The sequence below is a fragment of the Athene noctua genome, chromosome 2 (genome assembly GCF_965140245.1).
Source record: "Athene noctua chromosome 2, bAthNoc1.hap1.1, whole genome shotgun sequence".
NCBI lineage: Eukaryota > Metazoa > Chordata > Aves > Strigiformes > Strigidae > Athene > Athene noctua.
Genome location: NC_134038.1, coordinates 49,972,053 through 49,994,466, shown reverse-complemented (window position 1 = coordinate 49,994,466; position 22,414 = coordinate 49,972,053). Strand labels below are relative to the sequence as shown.

General features: G+C 38.1%; 1 protein-coding gene across 2 annotated transcripts in view; it reads right to left on the bottom strand.

Moving 5' to 3' along the window:
• Positions 1-22,414, bottom strand: part of CDH2 (cadherin 2) — a 119,347-nt gene that overhangs the window by 11,089 nt on the left and 85,844 nt on the right. For both annotated transcript variants that reach the window (XM_074899031.1, XM_074899032.1), the window contains exons 7-14: positions 21,258-21,430; positions 16,649-16,786; positions 16,074-16,259; positions 14,056-14,312; positions 12,501-12,643; positions 11,063-11,296; positions 10,532-10,765; positions 8,705-8,844 (exon numbers count right to left, since the gene is read on the bottom strand). In XM_074899031.1, the coding sequence (XP_074755132.1) occupies positions 8,705-8,844; positions 10,532-10,765; positions 11,063-11,296; positions 12,501-12,643; positions 14,056-14,312; positions 16,074-16,259; positions 16,649-16,786; positions 21,258-21,430 (1,505 nt within the window). The remainder of the gene's footprint in view (positions 1-8,704; positions 8,845-10,531; positions 10,766-11,062; positions 11,297-12,500; positions 12,644-14,055; positions 14,313-16,073; positions 16,260-16,648; positions 16,787-21,257; positions 21,431-22,414) is intronic.

The following is a 22,414-nucleotide window of genomic DNA, read 5'->3' as shown; positions in this document are numbered from 1 at the left end:
GCAGCATTCTGGGTCATTATTTTTACTCAATTTCAGTCAAAAATGATTTGTCTTTGCTCCAGTCTTTTTCCATATAACCTGTTCAAAATGACAGTCTGCTGCAGGACTAATGAGGAACAAGACTAGGCCCTCCACTGGAAACATACTTGAGCGAAGGTTGGGAGCATCTAATTCATACAGCTGTCAATTTTTGTCACAGGTATTTGTTTACTTATTTATGCTTTTTAGCCCTAACTCCAGCAATAATACCTCTCTTCCTTCTTTCAGTTTGGATTTAAGCAAATCCAAACAGAGCGTTTGAGTTTTTCCTCCACAAACTTCTGGACAAGCTTAGACTGCTGATGGAAGGGAGAATCTAGTATTAGTTTTTCTGTATTGGAAGGTTGCTACAACATATTTGTTTGCTCCCATTTTGCATCTAGTAAAAATTCAGGCCTTTAGAAACCAAAAATTTAGACGAATCTGACTGTCCAAATCAACAGTCAACAGGGAAACTGAAGTCTCCCATTCTATGGTGGGGATCTAAGTGAAGCAAGCTGAATGAACCCTTGTCTTTCCCCTTGTTTATAAAAGGATCTATTATCCCTGGATAAGACAATAAAGCTATCTTTTAAGTAACAGGTGGTTACAGAGATTACAACCTTAATGCTTTATCAATATAACTCTCTTGATGTAACCACCAGCACTTCTGTCTCTTTGGTTAGCATCTCTAGCATCACTATTTGCACTTAATGAAAAACACCCTGACACCCGTATTGAAGCAGAAAAACTTCTGATTTTGATTTGCTTTTGTTTTAAGAAAAAAAATGAAGTCACAACGTACTAAAAGGGCATTTTATCAGAAATCTTGTGAAATCAAATGGCAAAAAAGCCTCGCAAAACCCCACCAGTCCCCTCCTCTCCAAGCTGATTACAAACACTGACTTTATTAGCTATTCACTTAGTTCTAGACAGCTTTAAGCAAAGACCTACACCATCACTAGCTCCCACCTCATATTTCTGAAACATGAGATCCCAGTGAGACAGTGTGAAATGTCAAAACCACCTAGCCAAGCACTACAATTAACTACCTTACCAGATGTGTAGGCAGAAGCGTCCAAAATCTCAAAAAGCACTTTTTGAAGAACATCTACATAGTAGTTGGAAGCTCAGTCCAAGTATCTTAACTTGAATACAAAAAATGTCCAGAATAGAAGAAAAGGCCATTTAATATTCTTCAATAATTGCTGATTTAGAAACAAGATAATGTAGCCTTCAAAATCTCTTCCCTTAACTTCCTCCTGTGTAAGGCAGCTGTTCATTTAACAGCACTTAAGTAACAATCCCTCATACAGGAGTCATCGGCTATGGCAGTAGGAGTTGTGGGGTTTTTTTAAAAGTACCTTGCTTTCTGACTGACAGCTACCACATTCCACAATCCCTGGGGGGGAAAAAAAAAAGAAACACCAAAAACAAAAAGAGGGGAAAGAGGGGATAGGCCAGGAAATAAAGTGTCTCAGAAGCTTCTAGTTTTATAATGTTAACTTTATTTTCTTCTGGATTAGCTGTTCTGGTTGTGTTTCATTTTAGAAGATTTACTTAAGTTCTTAGCAAAAAACTTAACAAAGTAAAAAATTTTACAGTAACTGGACCTGCTTTATATGAATGCATCCTGGAGCATTACAAAGCAGAACTGCAAATAGAATCAAACCACAACTTACTAAAACTATAAATTGCTATGCATAGATGGAACTTTTTTCCAGATAGGAAAAGTCTGAAAATATTGGAATATATTACCTCTAAATTGAGCTTTCCACTACAAAGAAGTTTAGCTTAACACTAACAGTGATACATCCTAGTACACGCAACCTGACTGACATATTCATTAATGGTTTATGAATCTGGCTTCTCTGTTATCTCAGAGCTCTCAGTATATTTCCTGGCCATTCATTAGACTGCTATATACTTTTAGGGATGACTTGGTTTGTTTTTTTTTTACCTCATACAGAACTAAAGCTTTGGCTATGGATGAATATAAGCCTGGACATATGACTAATATAACAAAACCACTATACCTGTTTCTCATTTTCAAAGGATGTGTCCTTTGCAAAGAAATATCAAAGTTCAGATCTATCCCCATGCAAGAAATAATCAATTTAATTGTCATCAGATCACTTAATTTGATGGTAAGAGCTGTAAGTGTCATTGACTGAACAAAATCAGATGCAGTGGTTAAGTGCATGTAAAGCAGCATTTGCAGAAGTTTGCGTTTCACTCACCCCTTTTAAAGGATGGTGCCTTAGCGTAAGAAAAAACTTATTTCTGGCTTAAGAGAATAGAGCAAACTATGACTTTAAGTACCAATGGATAAAACACACGTTCCGCTTTGCCTTTGTGGTCCAAAGACAATTACTGTCTACTCCAACAGAGAAATGGGATGGGTAAGTAAGGGAAGAAATACTTTATACAGGTGAATGTTTCTATCTGCCAAGGTCTTTTAAAAACAAAGCAGGAGGAAGCAAAAACCAATTCTGCTATATCTTACCATTCTACTCCCAAACCCACCAAACATCACCCTAAAAAACTATGAGAAATTTGCACACAAAATATTGCCCGAGTTCTGCAAAACACTCCAACCCACCCTAAATCTTACTAAATCTGCTGAAATAATGGGACTCCAAAAAAAGCAAAGCACAGAGGACTGACTAGATGTAGGCTGCAGGTGGGAGGGTAGTTAAAATGCCTGCGCTAACAGTTGCTCTTTATTTGCCACTCACTTTTTGATTACCTTCTACCATATTGCTTTTCCCATTTGTTTTTATTATAGATGCATCTAGAGTATTACAAGTTAATAATTTTTAAGATAACCAAGAAGTTAGCCTATCTCTTTTAATAACAAAAAAGGTGAAAGTTAAACTCTAGCTGCAGATAAAATGCAGTAGCAGGCATAGGTTCTAGATAGGATAAAATAAAACACAAAACAATTTTGTAATGGAATTATGGAAACATTACTTTTTATATGATGAGATAAAGATTCACCAAGGAATGACAGTAATTCCTCCACAGGAGCACTACATGAGTCACTCATTCAAAAAAATGAAGTTAATGTCTTAGTAAGCAAACACAATCTCCAAAATAACTACCTTCTAATTATAATATTGTATATTCCTAAGGATATCTTAGCAACAGTTATTTCATTCATTATCATTAAAATTTCTGAATATGTTTTGTGTTGTATTAAGATTGGAACAAAGTTTAGAAAGTGAGTGCAAATGATCTGAGTAACACTCAGATAGGGTGGTGAAAATAAAATACAATAAAATGGATTTATAGAGTTCATTTGAGTAGGTAAGGACCACTGTCATGTTTACAACAGAGGTTATGACAAGAACCATCAACACAAGACCAATGTAATCTGATATGTAGGCATACAGAAAGTTATGACAATAAGAAAAATAAACAAACAAAAAATCCAAAGGATCACTCAATTTCTTTTTAATCAATCACACACAAATGCTACAAAGCTGCTACACTTTTCTATAAAGGAGCAATTTCTGCCTAGAATTTAGATCCTGCACACATAAAAATAAACCATTATGATTTTATTTTTAATGCTATTATCACCTTTAAGATAAATGCTACTATTTACTTTCTCTATATAAACATGTAATAAAACATGACAAAAAGCAACCTATTGACTAATGTCTGAATACACCTGTAAGAAAAAGTGACGTAGGAAGGAACTCTCAGAATACTTAGGAAGAAAAATACTTTGAATAATAGAAAAATCATTGCAATAGAAAGTCTTGTGCTGAAAAAATCTGAGGGCATGATTAAAAGACAGGTTCAGAACAGCTGATCTGCAATACTTTCAAAACATACCACAACACTTGCTCTGGCAACTTGCTTCAACAGGACCACCTGCATGAGCAAGTACTACTAAAATTCAGAAAACGCTATAGAAATGGGCTCAGAGGAGATGAGAAGATCATCTTGTGCAATGAGATGTATACAAAAGCAATTAAATGGAAAAAAATGTATCACAGTTTTCAGGTTGACATATGCTGCATGTATCCCAGTTGAGCACCCACTGCCTTGATGTAAATCACACAAATGGCCTGAGATACGCGATGAAAACGAATTAGTGATGCTTCTGGGTTGTGATCTGCTATGTGCATGAACTATGCTGCAGACATGTGCTAAGGGCTTTAACATTCAGCCAACATGAGGTTTTGGTATTTGGAACTGACATTAGTGTTACAAGTTGAGAGCACGTTGTGTTAGGGGAGAATATTCATCACTTGTATCTCACACCTCCCATTTGATAAACAAGCTCCAGACCATGCAGTCCATTAATAATCAAGACCGCCATTACCAGCTTCATGATTTGTACCTAAAGTAGGCACATCTACTTCAGAATATAGCAAACTCTAGTGTCCCCCACCCCATACCCCAACTGCTGGGGGTTAAAGACACAGATGCAATTAAAAAAACCCAAACCAAAAAATCCCACAACACTTCTCCCTCCCCAAACCAGCAACCAAAGCAGTCCCGCTGACTTCTATGGCACAATGCTGACTCAAAGCCTCCCACGGCCCAGCTCCTCTAAGTCAGGCAGTCAAATTGTTAAAACTAGAAAATATTAAACAAAATCCTGAGAAGTATCCCCAACTTCCTATCTGGAATACCTCTGCCTCATTCCTCCCTTGTCCCTAGCTTCTGCTAGGAGAGTGATCTTTCCCAATACCAGGAAAAAATGTTTCTGCCTGGAACGAGAGGAGTGCTGTACAGCTTTCAGTGACGTGTTTTTCAGTCTATATTGCCAAGAAACAGAGTTTGGGTGAAAAAAAGTCCTGAATGTTTCCAGTGTTGACAATGCTCTCTGGTGGGGAACAAGCTAACTTCAGTTATGATCCATAGCTCAAGAGCTTTTCTCAGGGAATTAAAAGCATGTTTCTCAACTGCTGTGGAGATCATATGAGCCTAAGTGCATCATGCCAGGCTAGAGGACGACTATGAACCATTCAAGAACCTCAATTTACTTTACAAGTATTCAGTCTGTCACAGTGAACATAGCAGGCCAAGATGGCCTTGGATGGGATTAACAGGAGACCTTCACAATGGAATAAACTGCTTTTATGACTGACTTCACATCATAATTCCTTGGAAATGCTAGTACAGGAGAAAAAAAAACCCAAACAAGGCCAAGCAGGAATTCCACCTTGTTGTTGACAGTTGCTATGACTCAGAGGAACTAGCTGGAATTTGGAACCCACCGAATTTGTCACAGGACAAATGCCCTGATAGCATGTACAAAGAATCCGAAAGGAACGTGCTGAGCATGCTTTATTAGTTTCTGGGTGTGCTGTGACAGCTTAGAAACCCAACTGCATAGCTTCAAAATAAATAAATAAACACTTAAATAAATAAATTACTCCAAGAGCAAAGCTACAAGTCTAAAAGTAGATTGATTCAGGATGCAAAGTCCTAAATTCCATCACTTATCTTCAAGCTCTACCAGCCGTATCTTCAAGTCACCTAAACATCTGGGGCAAAGAAGAAAAATATGAGGCCACACCGGGTAAATCTTCAAGTATTCATCCAGAAAAGCAGGTGATTTTTAAAAGGGCCTAAGTAATTCGCTTGCTATAAATAAAAGTAAGTAATTTTAAAAGGTACAGATTATGAAAATATCTGAAGCCTTTAAATATTTTTACTGAGAGTCACATGAAGCTTTGAACATTCCCTTCTATTTTGCTGCATGAGGTACATACACCCTGGGTTGAATGATTCTGTGTTTCTGAGTAACCTTGTGCATTGCCTTCTACTGAAGCTGCTTGTTCAATCAAACCTGATGGTTTTGGGAAGAGTGCACCATAAGAAGTTAATATTGATGTAAAGCACTTTCCTCTGTCTTTTGCTGATGACTTGTAGATGCAAGGTTGACATGAAATAATTTTTCTTGATTTTAATAGAGCAGTGGCAGTTTTACGCTATGAGGCCTCATTCTGAAAATAGATTTTTGATGGCAGTCTCATGATTTTTTAGAACACTTTGACAATTTAACGCTTACTTTAACTTTGAGAAAAATGCGAAGATCTTTATGGCCAATGCTTTTTGCCCACAATGCTCTGCACACAGCTTTGCTTATACAGTGTTTTGCTAAATCATGGTTTGCAATAATGAGATTACTACTTGTAGGGAACTTGCTGGGACATTTCAAAAGCTTAGTATTCCAAGTTCTTAAATCTCACATAAAATGCATGCAAAACTAAATAAAACCCAACCAAATATAATCCTCCCTCTTACCCCTGGGCACAGGTGGTGAGGAGGGCAAGAAGGGAATCATGAAGAAATGAACCCAGGAACTATTATCATTTAGTTAAGCACAGGCAGAAATTAGATTTTACAAAATGCCAAGTCAAAATAAAGTAAAACAATCTCCCTGAAAAGCAAGACAACTTATTTCTATCATCCATTTTAGATAGAAAATTAAGCACCTATGTGAAAAGTCTGTGCACTCTGTTCAGTCACTCTGGACATGACCGAATTCCTAACTTTGGAGCTGTGGGAGAATCAATCTACTGCCTTTTTACCTACCCAGTGGTCTGAAACTCTTGCTAAAGAAGTGGTTATAAAAGCTTGCAATACTTTGTATGAGCTTTTGTTTTCTTCTCCTAAAATGTTTGTTACATTTGGAGTGTGTAAAGACCTTTTAGACCCTCAGACACTATGATCTACTGCCCAATGGATCAGGAAAGGAACCAGTGCACCTGAACTATGTGGCTGGCAACAAAGATAATTAATTTGTAACAGTGGCCTTAAAATTTGTCTTAAGAAAGCAAGCACAGGTTTTGTGGCTAAAAATAATTCCATTTTCTATAAAGCCCTTAAACCCCTCTAGTGGGGGAAGTGTAGGTGCTTCCTCTGCTCACTGTGAGAGGAAATGATCCTAATTTCAGATTTCTTACCACTTTACTGCTACTCCACCCATTGACAGTTTTTCCTTTCATTGCATGCCACTATGCTCATTCACTGCTGCTGAAAGTCTGCATTTATGGATGGTTTACATCCTGATAATCTCTACAGTACTCACACAATTCTACCTCCTGCTGCACTACCCTGACTATACCTCTCACAAAGACAGTGCTTTCTCTGGAGAGGAGCACAGTACAAGATGGACAGAGGAGAGACTTCAGCACCGTTTCTAAACTGTATTTTACTATCACTGTACACTGTTACCATGCTTTAAGTTTCTGATCTGCAGCACAACCACTCCCATCATTACACTTAACACCACCTATAACTTCCAAATAAACAGTATATAATCTGAGAAATTTACTAACTCTGTCCTGAGGGTTGTGTGGACAACGATTAAAAAATCAAAACCACATAACAATTGCTGAACAGATCCTCCAGAGAATTGTGGGTGAACAAGAGCTGGGGATATATGAACTGGAAAATTAGTTCTCACAGGACTGAAGTTTTTTTTAAGCTTGTAACCCTTCTGTGCAATAACAGATGCACAGACAGGATGCAATTCTTGTACTCAAACTGTCTGCGTACAAACAACTGGAATACATACATAGACTCAAAGGGTTGTCTTCAATTTATTTAGTAACATAAGCAATTTCCAAAACTGCATAAACTGAAGTTTCCTTTGCAAACTGCTGAAAAAGAAGGTTTATGCAGAAAAGCCAGGAAGTTCTTGGGGATATGAAGGAAGCATGGAGATTACTAAGGGGAATACACATTTCAGACAAACAAACAAATGAGCAGAGGGAAGCTATAAATGTCTGTACCAGTGAAGTGAGACACTTTTCAGATAGCTCAAGTGCTGGATGACTGTGACTGGGAATGTGTGGAAGAATTACACTTAATTTTTCAAGGCTTTTTACTGGAAAAATTTCTTAGGCTCTATTATATGCACTGTTCCCTTCATAATTGTTACACTTACTTCTACCACTAATAATGTGCATAAATCTACTGTTTGTCATGTTCATAAAGCACTTAATAAAACTCCTCTGAAGGAAGGAAATCACACTGCTTGGAAATTCATTAACTTGGATAGAGAGGGAGAAAGAAGCTATTCTTAGCATATACACATCACTCCTAGTCCTCTGACATATCAGCAGTGGTTCAACCAGAGGTGACGTGAGAGTAAATGCATATGGCACCTGCCTGGGAAGGTATTTGAATAAACACAGATGTGCCCTGACAGCTACTTGAAACATAAATACTTTCCAAGCTGAAATCCCCATGGTGGCCAATCTGTCAATAGCCAACATTACTGTGTATCTAGAAAGGCATTCATCCACCACCAAAAAAGGGTCATAATTGGAACAGACTGTATTAGGCATTTTGCACTAGTGAATCTGATCCCCAAAAAGGTGTGAAGAAGCTTTACAGAGTCCATTGAGAATGGATTTATTTTTCATTTAAATGTAACAGCCTTAGTTGGAACATAGTCAGAATGCCATGACTGTAAGTGGACAAGATACTAGCTTTACCCCTCATCCAAAAGGGAAGCAACTGATATTTCTGGAACTGCAAAAAACAACATCAGAAAGCAATGTTATCTTTCAGGTTTTTAAAACATTGCTAATTGCCTTTGGCATTTAACGTATAAATTAGCTACCTATCATAATGTGTCAATGGAAACAAAACAGATAAAGTGCAGAGTGAAGTGCAAATCTATATGTAAAAATCAGTAACAATTCCTCACCTGATCTTCTTCTCCACCACCTTCTTCATCATATTTCAGAATGTTGTCCCTCACATCATCTTCTGGATCAATCAAGAGTTGCTTTGCCTGACGCTCTTTATCACGGCGTTTCATCCACACCACGAACATTAAAACTAAAACTACATTTCAAAAAGGGAAGACACAAAACCACATGTTGATTCTGAAGTACAGTCATGGAAAACCGTACAGATTTAACATGAAGATTTAAGAAGAGAAAAAAAGCCAAGTTGGCTTTGACTGTTCCAGATGGTTTGGTCATTTTGTTTTGCGGGTTTTTTTGGGTGTTTTGGTAAGGCAGCTTAAACAAGAGATGTTTAAAATCAGGCTACTATAGGTAATTTGATTTGGAAATCAATCACATATTCGACGTCAGAAGTCACAAATCCATTCCACATCTACAAAATAAACTTGCCATGAAATGAAGACTTGACCAAGCTTCATAAACCACTGGATTCAGAAGGGAATCTCTCTAGTAATGGCAAGAATTCTAAAAAATTGCATTACTTTTATTTATGTATATGTCCCAAGAATATACAGCAATCTGTATAGTTTAAGTAACTCTGATTTTTGAACATCACCAAGCTTAGGCCATTTTGGCATACAGCTCAGCAGTCCATATTGTTGCCTAATTTTAGATTTATGTTTAGAAACAAGAGGAATCAAGGTTGAGAAAAAAATGCAGTGGCATTTTGAGCCATGTATTTTAATCTTTAATCTGAACAATTTCAAGTTATGCTGCTTGTTTACAAACTAAAGCTGTTAAAACCAAATGAGAAACAAAACAGAATAAATGAGTAAATGAATTCCTAATATAATAGGCATGCTGACAGTGACAACTATCTTCATGGAAATAAATTCCTAGGCATCTAGAATATCAATATATGAAGGGTATCTTAAAGGATTTGACAGTTTCAATAAGGCTCTGTTAATTCAATATCTAACTTTTTAAGAGTATCCTGTATCAAGAAAATAATTGTACTGTGCTTGTGTACAGCTATGGGCTTAGCCAGGCTCAAATACTATTCTTTTTTTAAAATTACTCTTTTCCATCATTTTGTATGTTCTAGACTGGTGCACAGTATACTCTGAATGGGTTAATCTCCTCCTTGTGTTCCACCACAATCAGAAATTAGTTAACCACAATGTGTAGGAGAGCTAGCATCTAATTTACTACACTGGACAGACTCTCAGTCATGATGTTTAGTCATTTCCCTTATTGAATGCACACAACAAAAATAAAATACTAGCACAGCTTTATGTAGTATTTAAAACAAACACGTCTCTGTTCCTGCACAGCTACCTGCTCATTGGGCCTTATATGAAGGGCTGTGATATATTCCTTTCCGAAATTATCAAATAGCCTACTTAGATTAACCTGAAGCACAACAGTAGTAGCACCAGAGCACTCCTTAAAGGCACGCACTGTGGGTGGTGTCAAAACACACAGTACCAGCAGCACAAGAGAGACAAGATATCTGGGGGCTAATCACATCTTCAACCTGGTCATTGACGTAACATTACAAGTGCCCGTCGGCATAGATGGAATATCTCTTTCACAAACCCACTGTGGAGTTTTAAACTGCCGTGCAAGTGCTGGGCATGATCTGTCTCACAGACTCATAATCCTTCAGTATCAGAAAGTTTTCATACTCATCCAAGACATTAAACTAAGCAGCAACAACTCTTGGACTTCAGTCTTTAAACACCTGCCACGCCGTCTTTGTCAAGGTACATGGGACTAAACATAAGGATGGTATGTGCAAAAGAAGAATAGAAGAGTTAGGATTAAGAGATCTATCTACTCACTGAGCAGGATGATGATACAAAGCAGAATTGCAATGATGGCACCAGTGCCCAGCCCCGCACCAACAATCCGGTCAACATCAGTGCAGTCTCCATTTATGTCACATTGGCAAACTTTCACTTTCAGCACAGAAGTGCTAGATGCATGTGGATTTCCAGAATCTGTAATCACTATGGGCACATCATAGATACCAGCCTCCAGGAACCTGATCCTTAAAGAGAGCTGGGCGTGATCGCCTGTGTGTGAAAATAAGGCACTTGTTAAAAAGAAACGTACTGCTCATGTGGGTTTAAAACAGTATTGGCAAAATGAGCTCTGCATTAAAGTATTGTTCAACCCACTATGTAACACTCAGGATAACAGACTACTTTATTAGTGTGAATATCTTTTCCTTCTTAAAATTTCTCGTTCTTTGGGGAACTTACACTAGAAAGTGCTTTCCTGTTCATATTTACCAAATTCACATACGTTGCAAAATAACACCAAAGTAAAATACAGAAAAGCATATGCAATGGTTTCTTTAAAATTATTACCACTAATTCGAACAATGGTCCAATTCCTCTTAATACTAGCAGGTGTGTCAGGCAGCTCAAAGGCAAATGGGCCTGCATTTGGATCTATATCAGGGTCTACAGCAGTGATGTTAATAGCGTTAGGCTGTAGTGTTTCACAAGTTGTGGCTTCCTTTGGATTCACTTGGGGGGCATTATCATTGATGTCCAGCAGGTATATCTGAAGTGTGCCAGTTCCACTCATCGGGGGAATTCCTTAAAGAAAAGAAAATGGTATTGAGCCTGTTTCCAATTGCAAAGTTACTTAAATGAAGCTATACCAACACTTTTCAATTACCAGGTACATATGTTCACATCAGTTTTGGGATTCTGTCTTTGCCAGGCCAAACTAACACTGTCACTGCTCCTGTTAACACACAAATTCTTATGTAGTACATCTGTACTCAGAAAAACCTGCCCTACTCAACAAATAACTGCAGATCCACAGATCAAGGACTCAACCACTTTACCGACCAGAAAGCCAGTTTGTCTCCAGAAACAGTCCACATCGAATACTACAAAGAAAAAGGTGCAACATTGGAATAGTTTATTCTCTGGAGAAATTCTTTTTGTAACTTTGAAGACTTATGATCACTCTTCACCACAAGTGTGCTATTTAAACTCTTTCTAATACTGACTTTCAGCACACTACTTCTAGACATTCTTGCTATCCATATCGAATGTGTGATGCTTCCATAAACCTTGCTAAAGTCACACATTTATGTGAGCATGTAGCACTGAATTTCTCAATATAATTAGCAATGGTTCTTATTCCACCCCCAACCCTTCCCCATAATCTTCCATTTGGTTTTCCTCTCCAGAAGGGAGCCAAAAGGATAGAAATAGTTGATCGAGCTTTGTTATACCGTATCAGTTTGCAAAATTCTACCATTTGTCTTCTCTCCAAGGTAAACAGCCTCAGTGTTTCTATTTTCCAATCTAATGTGAGAATGTTCCTAACCACACCTGTCCATCTTTCTGGTACGAGCAGTACAGCACTCTGGCCAAAATCAAAAGGCTCATTTCTGAGCAGAGATTGTTAATTGTCATTAACAAACTGACAATGAAAAGACACTTGCTCTCTGCACTGCTGCAGCCTGAATGCGGAAAAATACAATACCCCTCCCCAACATGTTACTCCCCATAAAGCCCACTCATGTTGTGCATTCATTCAACTTACTGCACTCCTGTTTTCTGTAAACTCGACTAATGTAACTAAGCCAGTGCCTTTCTCCAAACTCACAGAATTATTTTTCAGCCATTTCCCAAGTAGCTGGGTAGTATGCAAAGTCTGACACTAATACAGACTTCCAACTGGATGTATTCTAAGCATATCTTGTTTTCTGCCCCAGTAAAACTGAATGCCATTCAACCACACAAAAGAAAGCTTTCTGAAGAAACATACAATGTTGATACGTACCATTATCAGAAGCAAGAAACGTTGCATTATACATATTGTTTTGCACATATATTGACTCTCTGTCCAAAACAGCTGTGGTAGTTATTTGTCCATTAACAGGGTCAATTTTCAGCCAGTTTGCAGGATCTGAAAGTTTTGAGTACCTGCATATTTGATCACAAGTTGTGTTAATTTATTTGTCAACATAAATATTGACAGAAAAGACAATATTTTCATTTGTATTTCGAACACATTTTTTGAATTTGAAGACAGTATTTCACAAATTTCCATTTATTAAGCCTAATTACTAAAAGTCTTGAAAATACATATTAAAAACTGGCTTACATTTAGATTCTTGAAGTGTCCTGCCATGTAAGTTGTCATGTAACTGGAGAAAATCCTACAATTGCCATAAACTATACAACATTCATAACTCAAAGACTCAAAATATTGATTAAGAATCCCTCTTGCTTGTTCTATACCTACAGAGCTGTTCACATTAACTTTTATCAGAGCACCGAGAACAGTAGAGAGTAACAATGGATAGAGTGTTAGAGTAGCACTAACTCACACTATTCTAGCTTTTCCAATATCACTTAAAGTTAATTTTTTAGAGGCTCTGCTTTTACTGCAAGATTCTCATCTTAATCTGAAAGAGCGTCCTTCAGAACCATCCTTCTATCTGATAAATGTGCCCTTTGACATTAATCAAGTGCAAGCTATTTTAGGTCATTAAAAATGTATATATATCCTTAAGTCCTCATGCTATCATGTCTACAATGGTTACATCCAGAAATGAGCAAAATATCAGCAACAGCTAACCAAAATTAAGAGAAAATGAAATTGTAAGAACCTTGGTTTTGGAAGGAAAGACAGAAAGTAAGTTCTAGATTTTCCTCTGTATGAGCTAAAGAGCTAGGAACCTGAGTCCTGGCCCACAGGTAGTCTCTGTGCCTTAGCTCTGCAGTCAATTACCATGTTTTAAACGAGGTATGAGAAAGCATGCTTTAAGATTTCCATGTTTTATTCTCTTTACTTTTCTCATTTAGCATAGTTGTAAACATTAGACAAATTATGATCAAATTATGATCACAGATATCGGTACACGAGTTCACAGATGGATAACAGCAGCACTTCACGTTGCTGAAGAATACATGAGGAGAAAACCCTTCAGATCTGGTCAACAATCCAACGTGGTTTTGCTGCCGTGTCAAAACTACTAGTTAATTTAAACTGAAAATAATCTTAGTTCAGACAAGCATGTATGTGCTCTGAATTTGCTGGGATGCCATGTATACTTTAACACAGATGCACAACTTCATTCTACCTTGATTAAGTGGGACTGAGCACTAGAGGATGACCCAGTTTACAGATGTATGAATGTTGGTCAGGTCACCTTCTCTACAGCCAAAAATCCCCTTAGAGAGCACTGCACAAAAGCCACCAGAGGTAGTTGGACAGCTGTGTGCTATAGTAAATGCATTCGTTTCATATGCAGACTCTTTGATCCCCACCCATTCAGTAACACAGATACCACATTCCAATTGTTAAATAACTGCAAAATGTTTATACAGACCTTAGAGAGGTTTGCTGCATGTAACGATCTGGGTCCTGAGCAGTGAAAGTTGTCAACATGCTACCAGCAAGCAGCCCTTCTTCTTGACGTACAAGCTTAGGGTTTGGAACAAAATATGGGCTCTCATTCACATCAATGACCGTAATGGACACAGTTGCTGTTGACTGAGGAGGATGCTGAATCCCCTTAGCCAAAGGCACTTGATTTTCTGCAGCTACAGTAAGTACAAACATCCTGTTTGTTTCGAAGTCAATAGGCTGGGAAAAGCAAAGAGCAGGAAGTGTTAAAGTTTACTCACAATAGTGATGGACACATAATAACATTTTTACTTTAAAGCACATTTTAGAACATTACTTTTACTGCTTTTCAGAAAAACGAGAACAGAATCTAAAGGGAACACACTAAATGTAACAGCTCAACACAAGACTGGGGGCTTAGCTTAGCACAACTAGAAACTTTGTCATGCCTGAATTTAACTGCCATTGGAGGTAACTGAGGAAAAGTATTTTTGTATGAAAACGATGTAGAAACTCCCAGCATTGTGCCAGGCACTCAGGTGGACAGATGTGCCTCCTGAAGAGCTCTGCTGGGGAGAGGAACCTGCCTCTCTCTGTTATGAGGAAGAAGATTTCCTTCAAACAAGATCATGACCATACCTAGCCCCATAGATCAGAAATTCTCATGCCCTTAATGTTTCACTAGAAAGATTCTTTGTAATCCCATCTAACCCTACTTCTGGTATACCTGCAGCTCCCATCTTCACAGCCCAGACAACCATCAGTTTGGGGACTTCCTCACTGAGCCACAATTTCAATTTAAGGAGGAGTAAAAAATTTTGAGGCTGGAGTTCCTCTGTCATGCTGCATAGGGGTGACGCATTCCCCGAGATCTGATTAGCCTTAGCACTAAGCACTGTACTATTCACACCGATTCTAGGCTGAAGAAGTTCTGTACCTTACAGGCGCAGTTGGCACATGACAGTATGAAGCCAGTGACAAGAGACAATTCAACCTTCATTACAGGTTGACAGATCAACTCATTGCACTGCCAATAAAAACTGTAGGCAGGTTTCCAACTGCTTCCATGTCTGGTTGCCTAAAGGAGTGCTACAAAGCACAGACACATATGTAATTCTTGCTGGAAGACTGTGATATAACAATTGGTACCTCTGGGGAAGCACAGTTATAAAACAGAGACAGTTCTTAAAAAAACCTAGTGTGAATTACCATTATAGCTGTACAAAATTGTATCTTTTTGTCACCTAGATACTGAGAAGATTAAAAAAGGGAAAAGAATGAAGGAAGAGTGAATGTTTTAATTTCTAAATGGGAACATTGGCATCTCACACTTGACTTTGTAAGTGGCCAACTCAAAGATGAGACACTTATCAGAGGGCCATAAGGAAAGGTGGCTACTGCCTGCCTGGCAGGTTTAATTATAGAACCACATTGTTATTATCACTTGAAGTAAGTCACCCCCCAACACAGAGCTGTGTTGGCTAGAGAATGAAGATAGGTTATTCCATAAAAGGTATTTAAATGAAGTTTTAAAAATAGCCAGTCTTTAAAAACCTCTTGTAGAATTAGCCTCCCACCTATCACTTTTTCCTTTCTGATTGTGCCTTGACTGCCTGTATCTGTTCCTTAATGGGAACATGTTGACATAAAACCCACAGACAAGCATGACTACTAATGGAGGCCAGGAAGTAGGAAGCTGTTCCTTTACACTAGTAACAAATACTAAGCAAATGTTTTTTTCACAGATTAATTCCTATCTTTTGGCAAATAAAGCTTCAAAATTTGTGATTTTCAACAACCTACCCTAATTTTTAGAATTGATCAATTGGAACAATACTGATAGTCTAAGCAAGGGAATGCTCCAAGAGATGGATCACTAACTTCCACAAGACAGATGGTGCCCATCCATTTTACTCTCCAGACTCGTGCTAGCCTAGGAGTTCACATTTTAACCCCACTTATTCCATTTGCTTGATGCTCTGAAGTACAAGCATCTCTTACCTTCACAACAGTCACCAGCCCATCATTGCTATTGGGATCAGTCAGGATGGTAAATCGACCTGCCGGGTCTCCTCCGGTCATTCGGTACATCGCATTCCATGCAGGTGTGTGTGGCTGATCTTTGTCTGTTACCGTCAGATTCGCTACGATCACATCCACCCTGTTTTCTGGTACTTCCCCATAGAACTTCAAAAAACCAAGAAAACATTCTACCTTGGCTGCAGAAACACGGAAGGGTCATACCATACTAAACATTCATCAACATTAGGGAGAACATGTCTCTTCACTGGAGCTCTGGCAATTTATCTAATGAATACCTGAAGCCACCCAGAAAACTGATGTTTTGATTCCCTTGTCAGCTTTTGCCTTTTGGCCCAAGCAGAGTACCGTACCTAAGGGATACATGTTCTGCACCTATTTCAATTCTGCCTGCCAGTATGCTATTTAATAAGTAATAAATATTGACTGTGACTATAATGAGAAAAGTGGGGAACAGTTATAAGTATGCACATCCTTCTGTTACTCCTACCCTGTACTTATGTAGTAGTACAATGTCTGAAACCAGGACAACTTACAGTCATGGCGGTGAACTCTGGAGGATTGTCATTGACATCTGTCACAGTGATGACAGCAGTTGCTGTGTTTGAAAGACCATATGTTGGGTTTCCTTCCATGTCCGTAGCTTGAATTATTAATGTATATTGTTGTACTTTCTAAAACACAAAATGACATCAACATAAGCTTTAGACAAAACTAACATTACCACAAGCCAGCGGGTGTTCCCAAAATTGCACTTCGCTAAGCAATGGAGCCTATCACACTGCTTATTCTAGTTAGCATCACCTGAAATGACAGGAGCAAAGTTTGTGCCACAGGAATACAGCAGCAGGTTGCATCTAGCTACATTGAACTATTGCTTGATATACTTAAAATTATCACTGAGATGGGGACACACTGCCTACTTCCTACTCTCAAAAAATCAAAACCACTTTATATAGTTTATGCTATAATCAGATTTAACAACACTTTTCAGATGGGGGAAAAAACCAAGAGTGCAATTTATACTAAAATAGGGTAAGTCCTCATTTAAGAGAGCTGAGCCAAGGTAGGTTTGCTGGCCAAACGGCCACAACTGCCAAGGTTTTGTTTCGACAAAGCCCGAGTATAAAACTGCTGTTGCAACTTCTTGCGATTGCTATGGAAACCGAATATGTCAAGGCTAACAGAGAGGAGTAAGGGGGAGTGAACAACCACACGGGCTATTTCCATAAATGTTAAACATCCCGGCCGAAGATGGCGGCGGCCGTCGCCTCCCTCACCGCCCCCCTGCACGTGTCATTGCTAACGGCCCCCGCTGCGCCCCGCGCCAGGCGCTGCACTGTCCCCTGACAGCGGAAGCCCAGCCAGGGCTCCCTCAAATACCAGAAATGCCCAACAGAGATCTGACTTCCAACTGGTGAGCTGTTTAAAATGAAGTCAGCAGGGTTGTGTGAAAAAAAAAAAAAATAGAAAGATGGGTTTTGCGTAGAGTTACTGAGAAGTTGATTTTAACTCGTTGATGGTTTCTACTGTCAGACAGAAATACTGTGCGTGCTTTTTCATTTACCCGTTCAGTTTCCTAGCTCACCGAGAGCTAAGTGTTATCATTTAAGTTCTTTCTAAATGAAAAGACACAAACATAAGGAGTTGCTATGACTCTGAAATATCACTTTCATGAATGGTTTAACTAACACTGGCAAAAACCTTCCAGAAAAATAAAAATACTTAAAGAAAAGCCTGGGCTTTTTTCCACTTGGTATCTTATTGTCTCCCACTACTTAAAAGACTGGAGTATATGGCAGATTATTTCTCATGCGAACAGTTTACAAAAAGGGACTACAGATAACAGTACAAAAAATAAGCAAGGACAATTCCACAGATAATATCTAACTTTGTTTCAAATTTTGGCCAGACTCTATGACAGACATTAGAGATTTAAATAGTTATACACCCTTCCAAGCAGCAAATATAAGCCACTGAATAAAAAAAAAAAAAAAAAGTTTTTAAAATAAGCTATATGAATCCCCAAATATGTATTACTACATGTGCGTCCCACAGTTCATTAAAAAAGCAAGACTGATATTATTTGTAGAGAAATGCAATATATATGTTTAACAGTGCACAAATAAGTATATGAATTCTGGCTTGGAAAATATACTTGCAAAGTGACCTTCAAAAAGCTTAAATAAACATCCTAAAGGTTTCCTTCACAACACCAACAAGAGAAGCAGTCACAAGGGAACCAAAGAAATATTTTTACCACTTTCATCCAGGAAAAAAAAAAATAGTTTACTTATTGCAAAGTAATAAAATCTAGAGCAGTATTGAAGCAAATCTTGCAGCCAGATGATTCTACGTTATTGAAACAGCAGGTGCTTCTGATTCATCTGGGTCTTAACACGTTGATCCCAAGAAGTAAATTTCATTAAGGAAACACCATTATTATCACACGGAGACTCAACTTCCATACAATCTTCTTATTTAATTCCAACTGAAGCAGCGCAGTAGAAACTTCCCCCCAAAAGTGCCCCAAAAGACAGTGTATATGTGCTTTTTGTTCACTGGTTTGTTTTTTCCCCCATCCCAGCACTCACATATAGAAGATCAACTGCTGGGAATGAAATTCCAGAAATCAACAAGCACACAACTTTCCAAGCATGGGGAAACTGGGGGAGGTGGCTCTCCTCTTTTTACTGCAGGTTGAGAAGCAGCCAGAAATAAGCTGTGGAGCATGTGTCAGCAGCCTGCGCAGAGACTCTGCAGAACACATCCAAAAATGAACCGGCAGTTTCAAGAAAGAATGCAGACCTCATCAGGTCACATCTTTCCACTTCAGCATAGTCCAAATAAAAAAGCACTTCACTGAATTAACCTCACGTGAAGAAGGAATGTCAGTGAGTAAATTTAAGTACCCTGCCTGACTTCTTCGGCTCCTCCAGCAGTAAGGCAGATGTTTTAATGCTGAATTGAATTCCACAGCAATAGCAGGGGAAGTAAGAACAGCTGGATCTCATGAAACAGCATCTTTTGGGATAGCAAGTGAAAGATTTCTACTGCCTTTAGCTGAGTCCCCTTACCTAAGCAACATTCCTCCTGTGCATGTTAGCACAGATAATGCATTGTGCATGTTAACCTAAAATACTAGCAGATGAAGAACGCTATCAGAGGAACCACTCTTTTTTTTTTTTTTTTCCAAATGCCTACAACACTTATGCTCCCATAAATAACGTGTCACATAATTTAAAATTTTGTCTATCCTATGAGTCTAATTAGAGCTTTACAGAGAGAGTTAAGACTTAGAGAAAAGGACAGAATGGCAGAGGTTGTAGCCCAGCTGTTGTGGTTCATGGACAACTAGGAATCTTGTGTAATAAGGCACTCCCCAGCCCACTGTCAGAAGACCTGCTCGATTTAGATCTGGCTTTCTAGACACCTGGTCGTTCATTTTAATTTAACTGACTTCCATGAAATGACTCAGGAAATGAAGGAAGTGAACCAATGGTTTGGGAAGGAAACCATTTTCTCATATTAGTCTAATTTAATATTTGAATTATTTAACATTAATCATTAATATTCAACATGTGCCAAGAAATGTTTATAAATACTCATTTGGGTATCAGTACAGTGATCCATCAGAAAAACTGAAGGCAAATGACAAGGCTTCTCCATCTGACAATGTGAGGGTCTAAGCTCTGAGTTAAATCACTCTGGTACAGTCACTAAGTAATAAAACTCAGAGTTATTGCTATGTCCTTCTGAAAGTTCACCTGTCAAAGATGACCAGGGGATTTTAAAAACAAGGGCAAAGCTGCCCATCATTCTTTTAATTTAATAGGGCAATACTGTAAAGTTCAGAGTTTTTCCTTTCCTCAAATCCACGCTCTTCAAAACCCAACTTAAATAAAATGTTAATAAAATTAATTGCAGTATCTAACAGTGTGTTTAGCTTTTCAAATCTTGTTTGTCCCTTTCAAACTGAAATGCATCAGAATAATAGACAACCGAGAGCATCAGAGTAATTTTGTTCTCTGTTTTAAAGAAGTATAAGCAAACAGCTAAAAGCTGAACAGCAAATCCAGTTTGAAAAAACCCCTTTAGATTTAATGAGCTAAAATGAGGTTAGTGAAACAGAAGTTGAAACAAGATGTCTTAAAAAAAGATTTGTTTGGATTTCATACTTTGTTTATAAGATAATGCTTATCTCTTGTGAAGTTTTCAAGTGGTTCAAAAGCACAGTTGGTCCATGTGACAGATTTGCAGTTGGGAGGGAAATATTTTTATTCCCACCTCAGAGATGACAGGTGAGCCAGAGCAGAGGATCTGGTACCCTCCTTCTCTAGTGGTGGGCACAGTGAAGAACTGTCGAGACAGAACAGGACTTCCCTGCACGTAGCAGTGAATTAATGACAATCAAATTTTTTAAACTGTTTTTCAGAAGTTTTTGAATGTGCATCCAGGCCTTGAGATAAGTCTCTATCTATGATATTTCCAACACTGACTGCTTTACTTCTCAGAAATGTTCTTTTCAAATTTGAAAAAAAAAAGAAATCAGTAATATTTTTCCTGGTTTATTTTAATAAACAAAATTCAGATCAAGGAATTACTGCAAATTTAAAAGCACACCATCAAGACGATTTCAAGTATTTGTGACCTCTCTGTGAAGAGCATGGAAGAGGACAGAAGCTCTTCTGGAGCTTCCAAATTAAACAAAAGTATAGCCTACTCCATTTTCCATCTACTCTTTGCCCACAGAGCTCAGCAAGAGGAAAGGGCTGGAACACCTATTTCAGCACGCAGGCCAAGCACCTGAGGTCCTTATCTGCATCGCTGTGCTTTCGTGTGTACCTGTTCCTTAAAAGCAAATGGGCTTCTGAGAGAAGATCCTTTCCACAACCCTATGAAACCAAGAATGACTAAATGTACAGAATGTGTGGGTCCAATCTTCATCCCTAGAGGATGGAAATCCCTGGAGATTTCCTTTCTCCAGGTTTTTATACTCTGGGCCTAGAATAAGCACCAGTGCCAACAAGATGGAGGAGAAAGTTCAGACTGGGGAGAGGGAAAAGTATTTGTAAGTTATCAGTAAAAATGTGCATTTCACAATATTAAGTACAACTCAGCCTATGGGATTAAGACCTGCCGTACCTCTCTGTCAAGCCCAGCTGCTACAGTGATAATGTCACCAGTCTCATTGTTGATTGTAAACATGTTTGGAGAGGGGCTGCTTGGGGCCTGCGACAAGATTCTATATCTCAGCATCCCATTCTGTGCATTGGGATCATCAGCATCGATGGCAGTAACAGTCATCACGTAGGTTCCTAGCAGCAGGATAAATAATTAATGTTATATAAACATTTTACTCAGATTACACAAGATCACTTACAAGCAGTGGTCAAAGCATGTATTTCTTTTGGTAAACTCTGCACATTCCTTCTCTTACTTAAAACAAACTGGTTAAACCCAAGACTCACCACCGGAGTAATTAAAATACATAAGAGGAGATAAAAATACTTTGTGTTTATAAAATATCAGATTTGCTTATAACTGAAGAAGCTCCATAAACAATGAAATCCTACAATTCTGCCATAAATAACATTTCTGTAACAACAGAGCTTCTCACGTTTAGATAAAAACATTATTAATTGGGCCAAAGGAAATATACTTAATGTTCAGAATTGGTGCACATACTGATACTGATTGAAAATCAATGTAAATAATACTCTTTCAAAGGTCTTTGAGATGTATCTCAAATGTCAAGTCAACATTGCAAAGTGATAAAATACATCTCTTGTGCTAACCTTTCTAAAAAATTCATTTTGCACTACTGACAAATTAGGCAAGTGGAACAAACTTTAGTCTCAGCCAATTAGAATTTTAATGAGATGTGAACAACATTTAGGGTTTTCTCAAGAATTCAAATGAAACTGTTTGATTTGAAATTCCACTATTTCCAAAGTCTCTGAGATTCAGAACTAGAACTGGAGCTGTTGGTATTTTGGAACTCTCTTAAACCCTGAGCTGTCAACTAAATGAATGTCAATGGCTATCTTGAACATAACTGGAAAAACTGTGACACCATAAATAGGATTTTCAAAAACAGGAAACTAAAATTCAGATTCTTAAAGCCTTCTCTGTTTTACTTTACGTATATATACTTTCTGCTTTTGGAAATTAATCCTACCATGCTGAAAAGTGAATTAAAAATAAGGTGAAATAAGACAGCATCTGAGATTGTGCTCATCACACTAATAAGACACCTTTGAAAGTGTCACAAAGTCTGAAGGTACCCCCTTCATCACCTT